Source organism: Pseudophryne corroboree, chromosome 9 (genome assembly GCF_028390025.1).
Source record: "Pseudophryne corroboree isolate aPseCor3 chromosome 9, aPseCor3.hap2, whole genome shotgun sequence".
Taxonomy (NCBI): Eukaryota; Metazoa; Chordata; class Amphibia; order Anura; family Myobatrachidae; genus Pseudophryne; species Pseudophryne corroboree.
In genome coordinates, this window is record NC_086452.1 from 474,489,505 (window position 1) to 474,504,696 (window position 15,192).

At 48.6% G+C, this 15,192-nt stretch overlaps 1 protein-coding gene across 2 annotated transcripts in view; it reads right to left on the reverse strand.

Annotated features, from left to right (window-relative positions):
* The window catches only part of LOC134958666 (semaphorin-3B-like), an 87,877-nt gene that overhangs the window by 22,863 nt on the left and 49,822 nt on the right, over positions 1-15,192 (reverse strand). For both annotated transcript variants that reach the window (XM_063941402.1, XM_063941403.1), the window contains exon 7: positions 10,277-10,370. In XM_063941402.1, coding sequence (XP_063797472.1) covers positions 10,277-10,370 — 94 coding nt within the window. The remainder of the gene's footprint in view (positions 1-10,276; positions 10,371-15,192) is intronic.

The window sequence follows — 15,192 nt, forward strand, 5'->3', positions numbered from 1 at the left end:
CAGATAGGAATGGAAAATAGGCAGCAGCAAAAACGTTTAAGACAGTAAAGATACTTTAGAAGCAAAAACACAGTAATATACAGAAATGCATTATGTGTATATGGTGGTGTCAGTGTGTATACAGGAATGCGGTATGTGTATATGGTGGTGTCAGTGTGTATATAGGTATGCAGTATGTGTATATGGTGGTGTCAGTGTGTATATAGTAGTGATGAGCGGATTCGGTTTTACTCGGTTCTCAAAACCGAATCTTATTGGCTCACTGATGTCACGTGTTTTGGATAGCCAATAAGATTCGGTTTTGAGAACCGAGTAAAACCGAATCCGCTCATCACTAGTATATAGGAATGCGGTATGTGTATATGGTGGTGTCAGTGTGTATATAGGAATGCAGTATGTGTATATGGTGGTGTTAGTGTGTATATGGGAATGCAGTATGTGTATGGTGGTGTCAGTGTGCATATAGGAATGCGGTATGTGTATATGGTGGTGTCAGTGTGTATATAGGAATGCAGTTTGTGTATATGGTGGTGTTAGTGTGTATATGGGAATACAGTATGTGTATATGGTGGTGTCAGTGTGTATATAGGAATGTGGTATGTGTATATGGTGGTGTCAGTGTGTATATAGGAATGCAGTATGCGTATATGGTGGTGTCAGTGTGTATATAGGAATGCGGTATGTGTATATTGTGTCAGTGTGTATATAGAAATGTGGTATGTGTATATGGTGGTGTCAGTGTGTATATGCGAATGCAGTATGTGTATATGGTGGTGTCAGTGTGTATATAGGAATGTGGTATGTGTATATGGTGGTGTCAGTGTGTATATAGGAATGCGGTATGTGTATATGGTGGTGTCAGTGTGTATATAGTAATGCGGTATGTGTATATTGTGGTGTCAGTGTGTATATAGGAATGCAGTATGTGTATATGGTGGTGTCAGTGTGTATATAAAAATGTGGTATTTGTATATGGTGGTGTCTGTGTGTATATGGGAATGCAGTATGTGTATATGGTGGTGTCAGTGTGTATATAGGAATGCAGTATGTGTATATGGTGGTGTTAGTGTGTATATGGGAATGCAGTATGTGTACGGTGGTGTCAGTGTGTATATAGGAATGCGGTATGTGTATATTGTGTCAGTGTGTATATAGGAATGCAGTATGTGTATATGGTGGTGTCAGTGTGTATATGCGAATGCAGTATGTGTATATGGTGGTGTCAGTGTGTATATAGGAATGCGGTATGTGTATATGGTGGTGTCAGTGTGTATATAGTAATGCGGTATGTGTATATTGTGGTGTCAGTGTGTATATAGGAATGCAGTATGTGTATATGGTGGTGTCAGTGTGTATATAAAAATGTGGTATTTGTATATGGTGGTGTCAGTGTGTATATAAGAATGCAGTATGTGTATATGGTGGTGACAGTGTTTACACAGAAATGCAGTATGTGTATATGGTGGTGTCAGTGTGTTTACAGAAATGCAGTGTGTGTATATGGTGGTGTCAGTGTGTATATAGGAATGCAGTATGTGTATATGATGGTGTCAGTGTGTATATGGGAATGCAGTATGTGTATATGGTAGTGTAAGTGCATATGGGAATGCAGTATGTGTATATGGTAGTGTAAGTGCATATGGGAATGCAGTATGTGTATATGGTGCAGTAAGTGTGTATATGGGAATGCAGTATGTGTATATGGTGGTGTCAGTGTATATATGGGAATGCAGTATGTGTATATGGTGGTGTCAGTGTGTATATAGGAATGCAATATGTGTATATGGTGGTGTCAGTGTGTATATGGGAATGCAGTATGTGTGAATGGTGGTGTCATTGTGTATATGGGAATGCAGTATGTGTATATTGTGGTAACACTGTGTATATAGGAATGCAGTATGTGTATATGGTGGTGTCAGTGTGTATATGGGAATGCAGTATGTGTATATGGTGGTGTCGGTGTGTATATGGGAATACAGTATGTGTATATGGTGGTGTCAGTGTGTATATAGGAATGCTGTATGTGTATATGGTGGTGTCAGTGTGTTTACAGGAATGCATTATGTGTATATGGTGGTGTCAGTGTGTATATAGGAATGCAGTATGTGTATATGGTGGTGTCAGTGTGTATATGGGAATGCAGTATGTGTATGGTGGTGTCAGTGTGTATATAGGAATGCAGTATGTGTATATGGTGGTGTCAGTGTGTATATGGGAATGCAGTATATGTATATGGTGGTGTTAGTGTGTATATAGGAATGCAGTATATGGTGCGGTCAGTGTGTATATGGGAATGCAGTATGTGTATATGGTGGTGTCAGTGTGTATATGGGAATGCAATGTGTGTGTAACGATTTCTAGAGTTCTCTGTGTGTGCGTGCTTGGAAAGATGTCAGCTGAAGCCAGGTGAAAATTAAGTAAAGTTTATTGTGGAAAAAGTGGTGGTAAAAATAAATATAAACTGGATGCTTGATTACATGGAACAAAACACGATAAATGGAATATTTCAGGTTAAACATAGATGCAAAATAAACATGAAGAAATCCGGGTTTAAATCAAGCAGGGGAAAAATAACATACCAAAAATTAAGTGATCAGGCAGGAATGGAAACAAACTGCAAATAATAGTCCAGAAATGTAGATGTTGAACTGGCAGGGTAAGAAGTCCAGAAGCAAGGCACATGCGTTTTAGCAAACTGCAGGGAAGTCTCCAAGAAGCAAATAAGGCAGAATCTGGACAGGGTTACTGGAGAGAGCCCAGTCTCACTCCATACGGAACCGCAATGATCTGCAACTAAGTGCCTGTGAGCTGGAGTTAAATAGCAGCAGGGTGTTGGGCTCCAGGTGCACACAATCAGGTAATTACCCTGCAGAGGCAGTGTGCAACTGCCATTCAGACCTGAGGCAACAAGTGAGACCCCTAGAGGCAGGAATGAGGTAATGCAAGGCAAAACAAAACACAAATATTCCTAACATTATCCCCCCCTTAAACAGGCGGATTCCAGACGCCTCAAAGTTCACCTTCTCTTCTTTTTTCCTTTTTTCTTTCTGGGTTGCCTAACCCTATTTGAAGGTGTCACAAAGACACTATTAGGCAATACAGGTCCATCAAAAACGAGTCTCGGATCATCCAGAAGCTCACTCTCAGAGTCGGAGCCACCACCCAGCGGTAGAACTGACCTCTTATTTTCCTGGATGGAATCAAGAGCGGATGGTAAACTTGTAGATGTTAAACTTGCCGAGCAATCTGCGTGAACACCTAGAGATACCTGCCCACATCTGAAAAACTGAGGGTGCTCCCCAGACTGCAAAGGCAGGTTCTCAGAGGGGCACACCTTAGTAGATTCATCTAGGAGCGTGAGGACAGTTGGTGGACTGAATCTTTCGGTCACAGCCTTGAGGAAACCGGGCAAATCTTGTAACACTGGATCTCCCTTATCTATAAGACCATTTACCCACTTCAAGGCCCTCCCTCTGAATCTCATACATACGTTAGCAATGATATCAATAGGGGACAAGTCATCAAAACTCAGATAATATCTGAAGAGAGCTAAACAGTGAGAGATATTTCCATAAAAGTAAGGCAGATCCTCGGGCAAATCTTGGATCTCGGGCATGGCAGGCACCTCTATCTGGTGTTGGACAGGCGGAACCCCCTCCTGGGGCTGGACAGGCGGAACCCCCTCCTGGGGCTGGGCAGGCGGAACCCCCTCCTGGGGCTGGGCAGGCGGAACCCCCTCCTGGGGCTGGGCAGGCGGAACCCCCTCCTGGGGCTGGGCAGGCGGAACCCCCTCCTGGGGCTGGACAGGCGGAACCCCCTCCTGGGGCTGGACAGGCGGAACCCCCTCCTGGGGCTGGACAGGCGGAACCCCCTCCTGGGGCTGGACAGGCAGAACCCCCTCCTGGGGCTGGACAGGCAGAACCCCCTCCTGGGGCTGGACAGGCAGAACCCCCTCCTGGGGCTGGACAGGCAGAACCCCCTCCTGGGGCTGGACAGGCAGAGCCCCCTCCTGGGGCTGGACAGGCCTTGGCCGGACCTCTGGCAAGGTGGACACCTCTCGGACCTCTGGCAAGGCGGGCACCTCTCGGACCTCTGGCAAGGCGTGGACCTCTGGCAAGGCGAGCACCTCTCGGACCTCTGGCAAGGCGTGGACCTCTGGCAAGGCGGGCACCTCTCGGACCTCTGGCGAGGCGGGCACCTCTCGGACCTCTGGCGAAGCGGGCACCTCTGGCGAAGTGGGCACCTCTCGGACCTCTGGCGAAGCGGGCACCTCTCGGACCTCTGGCGAAGCGGGCACCTCTCGGACCTCTGGCGAAGCGGGCACCTCTCGGACCTCTGGCGAAGCGGGCACCTCTCGGACCTCATGCCGTGAGGCAAGGGCAACGGGGACCTCATGGGGTCGCAGGGCCGGACACCCCTCCTGGGGTCGCAGGGCCGGACACCCCTCCTGGGGTCGCAGGGCCGGACACCCCTCCTGGGGTCGCTGGGCCGGACACCCCTCCTGGGGTCGCTGGGCCGGACACCCCTCCTGGGGTCGCAGGGCCGGACACCCCTCCTGGGGTCGCAGGGCCGGACACCCCTCCTGGGGTCGCAGGGCCGGACACCCCTCCTGGGGTCGCTGGGCCGGACACCCCTCCTGGGGTCGCTGGGCCGGACACCCCTCCTGGGGTCGCTGGGCCGGACACCCCTCCTGGGGTCGCTGGGCCGGACACCCCTCCTGGGGTCGCTGGGCCGGACACCCCTCCTGGGGTCGCTTGGCCGGACACCCCTCCTTTCGAAATTTGAGCACCACAGTGGCATAACTGAGCAGAATTTGGCACTATGGCAGAATGAGGAAAGCTCTTTTTATGTTTGCGAGCAGGACATAACTGAATAAAATGTCCCGACCTGCCGCAATAAAAACAGAGCTTCTTATCCCTTCTATGTCTCCTTTCTTCCTCAGAGAGACTGGGTCGTGGAAAACTCCAAAACTTGCCTTTGCTTACGCTAGAAAAACAGCAGCCAGAATTGAGAGTACCAGACTGATCTTTTCCCCTTTTTTCCTGCGTCTCCTTAAAGGGAGCAGGTAACCTTACTGAATCTTCAGGCAGAGCAGACAGTATCTCTGAAGATAGGATTTGAATACCCTCCAGTTTCTCTCTGAAATCCACCAGCAATGCAGAACTCAAAAACGGCAAAAACTTGAGAGGCAGGGAACCTTTCTGAAGTGAAGCCATTTTATGAGATTCAGTTGAATCAAAACAAAACTCCTGCACACGTTTATTTTGGCAGATCATTCTGTAACGATTTCTAGAGTTCTCTGTGTGTGCGTGCTTGGAAAGATGTCAGCTGAAGCCAGGTGAAAATTAAGTAAAGTTTATTGTGGAAAAAGTGGTGGTAAAAATAAATATAAACTGGATGCTTGATTACATGGAACAAAACACGATAAATGGAATATTTCAGGTTAAACATAGATGCAAAATAAACATGAAGAAATCCGGGTTTAAATCAAGCAGGGGAAAAATAACATACCAAAAATGAAGTGATCAGGCAGGAATGGAAACAAACTGCAAATAATAGTCCAGAAATGTAGATGTTGAACTGGCAGGGTAAGAAGTCCAGAAGCAAGGCACATGCGTTTTAGCAAACTGCAGGGAAGTCTCCAAGAAGCAAATAAGGCAGAATCTGGACAGGGTTACTGGAGAGAGCCCAGTCTCACTCCATACGGAACCGCAATGATCTGCAACTAAGTGCCTGTGAGCTGGAGTTAAATAGCAGCAGGGTGTTGGGCTCCAGGTGCACACAATCAGGTAATTACCCTGCAGAGGCAGTGTGCAACTGCCATTCAGACCTGAGGCAACAAGTGAGACCCCTAGAGGCAGGAATGAGGTAATGCAAGGCAAAACAAAACACAAATATTCCTAACAGTGTGTATATGGTGGTGTCTGTGTGTATATTGGAATGCAGTATGTGTAATGGTGGTGTTAGTGTTTATATAGTAATGCAGTATGTGTATATGGTGGTGTTAGTGTGTATATAGTAATGCAGTATGTGTAATTGTGCATATTGGAATGCAGTATGTGTATATGGCCATGTCAGTGTGTGTATATAGGAATGCAGGATGTCTACATGGTGGTGTCACTGTGTATATGGTGGTGTCAGTGTGTGTATATGGTGGTGTCAGTGTGTATAAAGGAATGCAGTATGTGTATATGGTGGTGTCTGTGTGTATATTGGAATGCAGTATGTGTATATGGTGGTGTCAGTGTGTATATAGGAATGCAGTATGTGTATATGGTGGTGTCAGTGTGTATATGGGAATGCAGTATGTGTATGTGGTGGTGTCAGTGTGTATATGGGAATGCAGTATGTGTATATGGTGGTATCAGTGTGTATATGGTGGTGTCAGTGTGTATATAGGAATGCAGTATGTGTATATGGTGGTGTCAGTGTGTATATGGGAATGCAGTATGTGTATATGTGGTGTCAGTGTGAATATGGGAATGCAGTATGTGTATATGGTGGTGTCAGTGTGTATATAGGAATGCAGTATGTGTATATGGTGGTGTCAGTGTGTATATGGGAATACAGTATGTGTATATGGTGGTGTCAGTGTGTATTTGGGAATGCAGTATGTGTATATGGTGGTGTCGGTGTGTATATGGGAATACAGTATGTGTATATGGTGGTGTCAGTGTGTATATGGGAATGCAGTATGTGTATATGGTGGTGTCAGTGTGTATATAGGAATGCAGTATGTGTATATGGTGGTGTCAGTGTGTATATGGGAATGCAGTATGTGTATATGTGGTGTCAGTGTGAATATGGGAATGCAGTATGTGTATATGGTGGTGTCAGTGTGTATATAGGAATGCAGTATGTGTATATGGTGGTGTCAGTGTGTATATGGGAATACAGTATGTGTATATGGTGGTGTCAGTGTGTATTTGGGAATGCAGTATGTGTATATGGTGGTGTCAGTGTGTATATATGTGGTGTCACTGTCTATGGCAGTGTCAGGCAGGGTATATATCAGGAGATGCTGCTGCAGGAGGCAGTGTATGGGAGAGGTGTGTGTTGTGAGATATGTGAACAGTATTGTGTGTGTCAGTAATGTATATATTTGCGGCTTGAGCAGGGGGTAACTGTACTGATGAGGAGGGGGTAATTGTACTGATGATGATGAGGAGAGGGTAATTGTACGGATGATGAGGAGGGGGTAATTGTACTGATGAGGAGGGGATAATTGTACTGATGAGGAGGGGGTAATTGTACTGATGAGGAGGAGGGGGTAATTTTACCGATGAGGAGGAGGGGGTAATTTTACTGATGAGGAGGAGGGGGTAATTGTACTGATGAGGAGGAGGAGGTAATTGTATTGATGAGGAGGAGGGGGTAATTGTACTGATGCTGAGGAGGGGGTAATTGTACTGATGCTGAGGAGGGGGTAATTGTACTGATGAGAAGGGGGTAATTGTACTGATGATGAGGAGGAGGTAATTGTACTGATGAGGAGGAGGGGGTAATTGTACTGATGAGGAGGGGGTAATTGTACTGATGATGAGGAGGGGGTAATTGTACTGAGGATGAGGAGGGGGTAATTGTACTGATGAGGAGGGGGTAATTGTAGTGATGAGGAGGAGGGGGTAATTGTACTGATGAGGAGGGAGTTATTGTACTGAAGATGAGGAGGGGGTAATTGTACTGATGAGGAGGAGGGGGTAATTGTACTGATGATGATGATGAGGAGGTAATTGTACTGATGAGGAGGGGGTAATTGTACTGATGAGGAGGGGGTAATTGTAGTGATGAGGAGGAGGGGGTAATTGTACTGATGAGGAGGGGGTAATTGTACTGATGATGAGGAGGGGGTAATTGTACTGATGAGGAGGGGGTAATTGTACTGATGATGAGGAGGGGGTAATTGTACTGAGGATGAGGAGGAGGTAATTGTACTGATGAGGAGGAGGGGGTAATTGTACTGATGATGAGGAGGAGGTAATTGTACTGATGAGGAGGGGGTAATTGTACTGATGATGAGGAGTGGGTAATTGTACGGAGGATGAGGAGGGGGTAATTGTACTGATGAGGAGGGGGTAATTGTAGTAATGAGGAGGAGGGGGTAATTGTACTGATGAGGAGGGGGTAATTGTACTGAGGATGAGGAGGGGGTAATTGTACTGATGAGGAGGGGGTAATTGTAGTGATGAGGAGGAGGGGGTAATTGTACTGATGAGGAGGGAGTAATTGTACTGATGATAAGGAGGGGGTAATTGTACTGATGATGAGGAGGGGGTAATTGTACTGATGATGAGGAGGGGGTAATTGTACTGATGAGGAGTAGGGGGTAATTGTACTGATGAGGAGGAGGGGGTAATTGTACTGATGAGGAGGAGGGGGTAATTGTACTGATTAGGAGGGAGTAATTGTACTGATGATGAGGAGGGGGTAATTGTACTGATGATGAGGAGGGGGTAATTGTACTGATGAGGAGGAGGGTGTAATTGTACTGATGAGGAGGGGGTAATTGTACTGATGAGGAGGAGGGGGTAATTGTACTGATGAGGAGGGGGTAATTGTACTGATGATTAGCAGGGGGTAATTGTTCTGATGATGATGAGGGGGTAATTGTACTGATGATGAGGAGGGGGTAATTGTACTGATGAGGAGGGAGTAATTGTACTGATGAGGAAGGGGTAATTTTACTGATGAGGAGGAGGGAGTAATTATACTGATGAGGAGGGGGTAATTGTACTGATGTTGAGGAGGGGGTAATTGTACTGATGAGGAGGGGGGGGTAATTGTACTGATGATGAGGAGGGAGTAATTGTACTGATGATGAGGAGGGGGTAATTGTACTGATGATGAGGAGGGGGTAATTGTACTGATGATGATGATGATGAGGAGAAGGAGGAGAAAGAGGAGGAGGAGGGGGTAATTGTACTGATGAGGAGGAGGGAGTAATTGTACTGATGATGAGGAGGGAGTCATTGTACTGATGATGAGGAGGGGGTAATTGTACTGATGATGATGATGATGAGGAGGAGGAGGAGGAGGAGGGGGTAATTGTACTGTTGATGAGGAGGGAGTAATTGTACTGATGATGAGGAAGGGGTAATTATACTGATGATGAGGAGGGGGTAATTGTACTGATGATGATGATGATGATGAGGGGGTAATTGTACTGATGATGAGGAGGAGGGAGTAATTGTACTGATGATGAGGAGGAGGGGTAATTGTACTGATGATGAGGAGGGGGCAATTGTACTGATGATGAGGAGGAGGTAATTGTACTGATGAGGAGGGGGTAATTGTACTGATGATGAGCAGGGGGTAATTGTACTGATGATGAGGAGGGGGTAATTGTACTGATGATGAGGAGGGCATAATTGTACTGATGAGGAGGTGGTAATTGTACAGATGAGGAGGAGGGGGTAATTGTACTGATGAGGAGGAGGGGGTAATTGTACTGATGATGAGGAGGGGGTAATTGTAGTGATGATGATGAGGGGGTAACTGTACTGATGAGGAGGGGGTAACTGTACTGATGAGGAGGGGGTAATTGTACTGATGATGATGAGGGGGTAATTCTACTGATGATGAGGAGGGGGTAATTGTTCTGATGAGGAGGGGGTAATTGTACTGATGATGAGGAGGGGGTAATTGTACTGATGATGAGGAGGGGGTAATTGTACTGATGAGGAGGGGGTAATTGTACTGATGAGGAGGAGGTAATTGTACTGATAATGAGGAGGGGGTAATTGTACTGATGAGGAGGAGGTAATTGTACTGATGATGAGGAGGGGGTAATTGTACTGATGATGAGGAGGGGGTAAATGTACTGATGAGGAGGGGGTAATTGTACTGATGAGGAGGAGGGGGTAATTGTACTGATGAGGAGGAGGGGGTAATTGTACTGATGAGGAGGAGGGGGTAATTGTACTGATGAGGAGGAGGTAATTGTACTGATGATGAGGAGAGGGTAATTGTACTGATGAGGAGGAGGGGGTAATTGTACTGATGAGGAGGAGGGGGTAATTGTACTGATGAGGAGGAGGTAATTGTACTGATGATGAGGAGGAGGTAATTGTACTGATGATGAGGAGGGGGTAATTGTACTGATGAGGAGGAGGTAATTGTACTGATGATGAGGAGGGGGTAATTGTAGTGATGAGGAGGAGGGGGTAATTGTACTGATGAGGAGGAGGGGGTAATTGTACTGATGAGGAGGGGGTAATTGTACTGATGAGGAGGGGGTAATTGTACTGATAACAGAACATGAATAGCTTCTTCTCACCGACAAGCACAGAAGCTGATGTGTGTTTAGGATCATACGGACACCGCCCCTTCCCGTCCTCCAGCCTCTTTATATCCAATTTAAACACTGGATCCTGCAATATAACACAGACTTCACATAGTGCCGCCAACCCATGTACCTCCAGCCTCCTCACTTACCTCATATAGTGCCCCCAACCCATGTACCCAAGCCTCCTCACTTACCTCATATAGTGCCCCCAACCCATGTACCCCAGCCTCCTCACTTACCTCATATAGTGCCCCCAACCCATGTACCCCAGCCTCCTCACTTACCTCATATAGTGCCCCCAACCCATGTACCCCCCAGTCTCCTCACATCACATATAGTGCCCCCAACCCATGTACCCCCATCCTCCTCACTTACCACATATAGTGCCCCCAACCCATGTACCCATAGTCTCCTCACTTACCTCATATAGTGCCCCCAACCCATGTACCCCCAGTCTCCTCACTTACCTCATATAGTGCCCCCAACCCATGTACCCCCAGCCTCCTCACTTCCCATACCTCATATAGTGCCCCCAGTCTCCTCACATCACATTCCTCATATAGCACCCCCAACCCATGTACCCCCAGCCTCCTCACTTACCTCATATAGTGCCCCCAGTCTCCTCACATCACATTCCTCATATAGCGCCCCCAACCCATGTACCCCCAGCCTCCTCACTTACCTCATATAGTGCCCCCAGTCTCCTCACTTCACATTCCTCATATAGCGCCCCCAACCCATGTACCCCCAGCCTCCTCACTTACCTCATATAGTGCCCCCAACCTCCTCACATCACATACATCATATAGCGCCCCCAACCCATGTACCCCCAGCCTCCTCACTTACCTCATATAGTGCCCCAACCCATGTACCCCCAGCCTCCTCACTTCACGTACCTCATATAGTGCCCCCAACCCATGTACCCCCAGCCTCCTCACATCACATACCTCATGTAGCGCCCCCAGTCTCCTCACATCATATACCTCATATAGTGCCCCCAACCCATGTACCCCCAGTCTCCTCATATCACATGCCTCATATAGTGCCCCCAACCCATGTACCCCCAGCCTCCTCACATCACATACCTCATATAGCGCCCCATAACCCATGTACCCCCAGTTTCCTCACATCATGTACCTCATATAGCGCCCCAACCCATGTATCCCCAGTCTCCTCATATCACATACCTCATATAGTGCCCACAACCCATGTACCCCCAGCCTCCCCACTTACCTCATATAGTGCCCCCAACCCATGTACCCCCAGTCTACTCACATTACGTACCTCATATAGCGCCCCCAACCCATGTACCTCCTGTCTCCTCATATCACATGCCTCATATAGTGCCCCCAACCCATGTACCTCCTGTCTCCTCACATCACATACCTCATATAGCGCCTCCTTCCCATGTACCCGCAGTCTCCTCACATCATGTACCTCATATAGCGCCCCCATCCCATGTACCCCCAGTCTCCTCACATCACATACCTCATATAGCGCCCCCTAATCCATGTACCCCCAGTCTCCTCACATCATGTACCTCATATAGCGCCCCCATCCCATGTACCCCCAGTCTCCTCACATCACATACCTCATATAGCGCCCCCTAACCCATGTACCCCCAGTCTCCTCACATTACGTACCTCATATAGCGCCCCCAACCCATGTACCCCCAGTCTCCTTACATTACGTACCTCATATAGTGCCCCCAACCCATGTACCTCCTGTCTCCTCATATCACATGCCTCATGTAGTGCCCCCAACCCATGTACCCCCAGTCTCCTCACATCACATACCTCATATAGTGCCCCCAACCCATTTACCCCCAGCCTCCTCATATCACATACCTCATATAGTGCCCCCAACCCATGTACCCCCAGTCTCCTCATATCACATACCTCATATAGTGCCCCCAACCCATGTACCCCCAGCCTCCTCACTTACCTCATATAGTGCCCCCAACCCATGTACCCCCAGTCTCCTCACATCACATACCTCATATAGTGCCCCCAACCTATGTACCCCCTGTCTCCTCACATAACATACCTCATATAGTGCCCCCAACCCATGTATCCCCAGCCTCCTCACATCACAAACCTCATATAGTGCCCCCAACCCATGTATCCCCAGCCTCCTCACATCACATACCTCATATAGTGCCCCCAACCCATGTATCCCCAGCCTCCTCACATCACATACCTCATATAGTGCCCCCAACCCATGTACTCCCAGTCTCCTCACATCATGTACCTCATATAGCGCCCCCATCCCATGTACCCACAGTCTCCTCACATCACATACCTCATATAGTGCCCCCAACCCATGTATCCCCAGCCTCCTCACATCACATACCTCATATAGTGCCCCCAACCCATGTATCCCCAGCCTCCTCACATCACATACCTCATATAGTGCCCCCAACCCATGTATCCCCAGCCTCCTCACATCACATACCTTATATAGTGCCCCCAACCCATGTACCCCCAGTCTCCTCACATCATGTACCTCATATAGCGCCCCCATCCCATGTACCCCCAGTCTCCTCACATCACATACCTCATATAGCGCCCCCTAATCCATGTACCCCCAGTCTCCTCACATTACGTACCTCATATAGCGCCCCCAACCCATGTACCCCCAGTCTCCTCACATTACGTACCTTATATAGTGCCCCCAACCCATGTACCTCCTGTCTCCTCATATCACATGCCTCATATAGTGCCCCCAACCCATGTACCCCCAGACTCCTCACATCACATATGTCATATAGCGCCCCCAACCCATGTATCCCCAGCCTCCTCACATCACATACCTCATATAGTGCCCCCAACCCATGTACCCCCAGTCTCCTCATATCACATACCTCATATAGTGCCCCCAACCCATGTACCCCCAGCCTCCTCACTTACCTCATATAGTGCCCCCAACCCATGTACCCCCTGTCTCCTCACATCACATACCTCATATAGCGCCCCCTAACCCATGTACCCCCAGCCTCCTCACATCACATACCTCATATAGTGCCCCCAACCCATGTATCCCCAGCCTCCTTACATCACATACCTCATATAGCGCCCCCTAACCCATGTACCCCCAGTCTCCTCACATGATGTACCTCATATAGCGCCCCCTAACCCATGTACCCCCAGCCTCCTCCCATTACATACCTCATATAGCGCCCCCTAACCCATGTACCCCCAGTCTCCTCACATCATGTACCTCATATAGCGCCCCCATCCCATGTACCCCCAGTCTCCTCACATCACATACCTCATATAGCGCCCCCTAACCCATGTACCCCCAGTCTCCTCACATGATGTACCTCATATAGCGCCCCCTAACCCATGTACCCCCAGCCTCCTCCCATTACATACCTCATATAGCGCCCCCTAACCCATGTATTCCCAGCCTCCTCACATCACATACCTTATATAGTGCCCCCAACCCATGTACCCCCAGCCTCCTTACATCACATACCTCATATAGTGCTCCCAACCCATGTACCCCCAGTCTCCTCACATCATGTAACTCATATAGCGCCCCCATCCCATGTACCCCCAGTCTCCTCACATCACATACCTCATATAGCGCCCCCTAACCCATGTACCCCCAGTCTCCTCACATTACGTACCTCATATAGCGCCCCCAACCCATGTTCCCCCAGTCTCCTCACATTACATACCTCATATAGTGCCCCCAACCCATGTACCTCCTGTCTCCTCATATCAAATGCCTCATATAGTGCCCCCAACCCATGTACCCCCAGACTCCTCACATCACATGTGTCATATAGCGCCCCCAACCCATGTATCCCCAGCCTCCTCACATCACATACCTCATATAGTGCCCCCAACCCATGTACCCCCAGTCTCCTCATATCACATACCTCATATAGTGCCCCCAACCCATGTACCCCCAGCCTCCTCACTTACCTCATATAGTGCCCCCAACCCATGTACCCCCTGTCTCCTCACATCACATACCTCATATAGCGCCCCCTAACCCATGTACCCCCAGCCTCCTCACATCACATACCTCATATAGTGCCCCCAACCCTTGTATCCCCAGCCTCCTTACATCACATACCTCATATAGCGCCCCCTAACCCATGTACCCCCAGTCTCCTCACATGATGAACCTCATATAGCGCCCCCTAACCCATGTACCCCCAGCCTCCTCCCATTACATACCTCATATAGCGCCCCCTAACCCATGTACCCCCAGTCTCTTCACATGATGTACCTCATATAGCGCCCCCTAACCCATGTACCCCCAGCCTCCTCCCATTACATACCTCATATAGCGCCCCCTAACCCAAGTACCCCCAGTCTCCTCACATCATGTACCTCATATAGCGCCCCCATCCCATGTACCCCCAGTCTCCTCACATCACATACCTCATATAGCGCCCCCTAACCCATGTACCCCCAGTCTCCTCACATGATGTACCTCATATAGCGCCCCCTAACCCATGTACCCCCAGCCTCCTCCCATTACATACCTCATATAGCGCCCCCTAACCCATGTACCCCCAGTCTCCTCACATCATGTACCTCATATAGCGCCCCCATCCCATGTACCCCCAGTCTCCTCACATCACATACCTCATATAGCGCCCCCAACCCATGTACCCCCAGTCTCCTCACATTACGTACCTCATATAGTGCCCCCAACCCATGTATCCCCAGACTCCTCACATCACATACCTCATATAGTGCCCCCAACCCATGTACCCCCAGTCTCCTCACATCACATACCTCATATAGTGCCCCCAACCCATGTATCCCCAGACTCCTCACATCACATGTGTCATATAGCGCCCCCAACCCATGTACCCCCAGTCTCCTCATATCACATACCTCATATAGTGCCCCCAAACCATGTACCCCCAGTCTCCTCACATCACA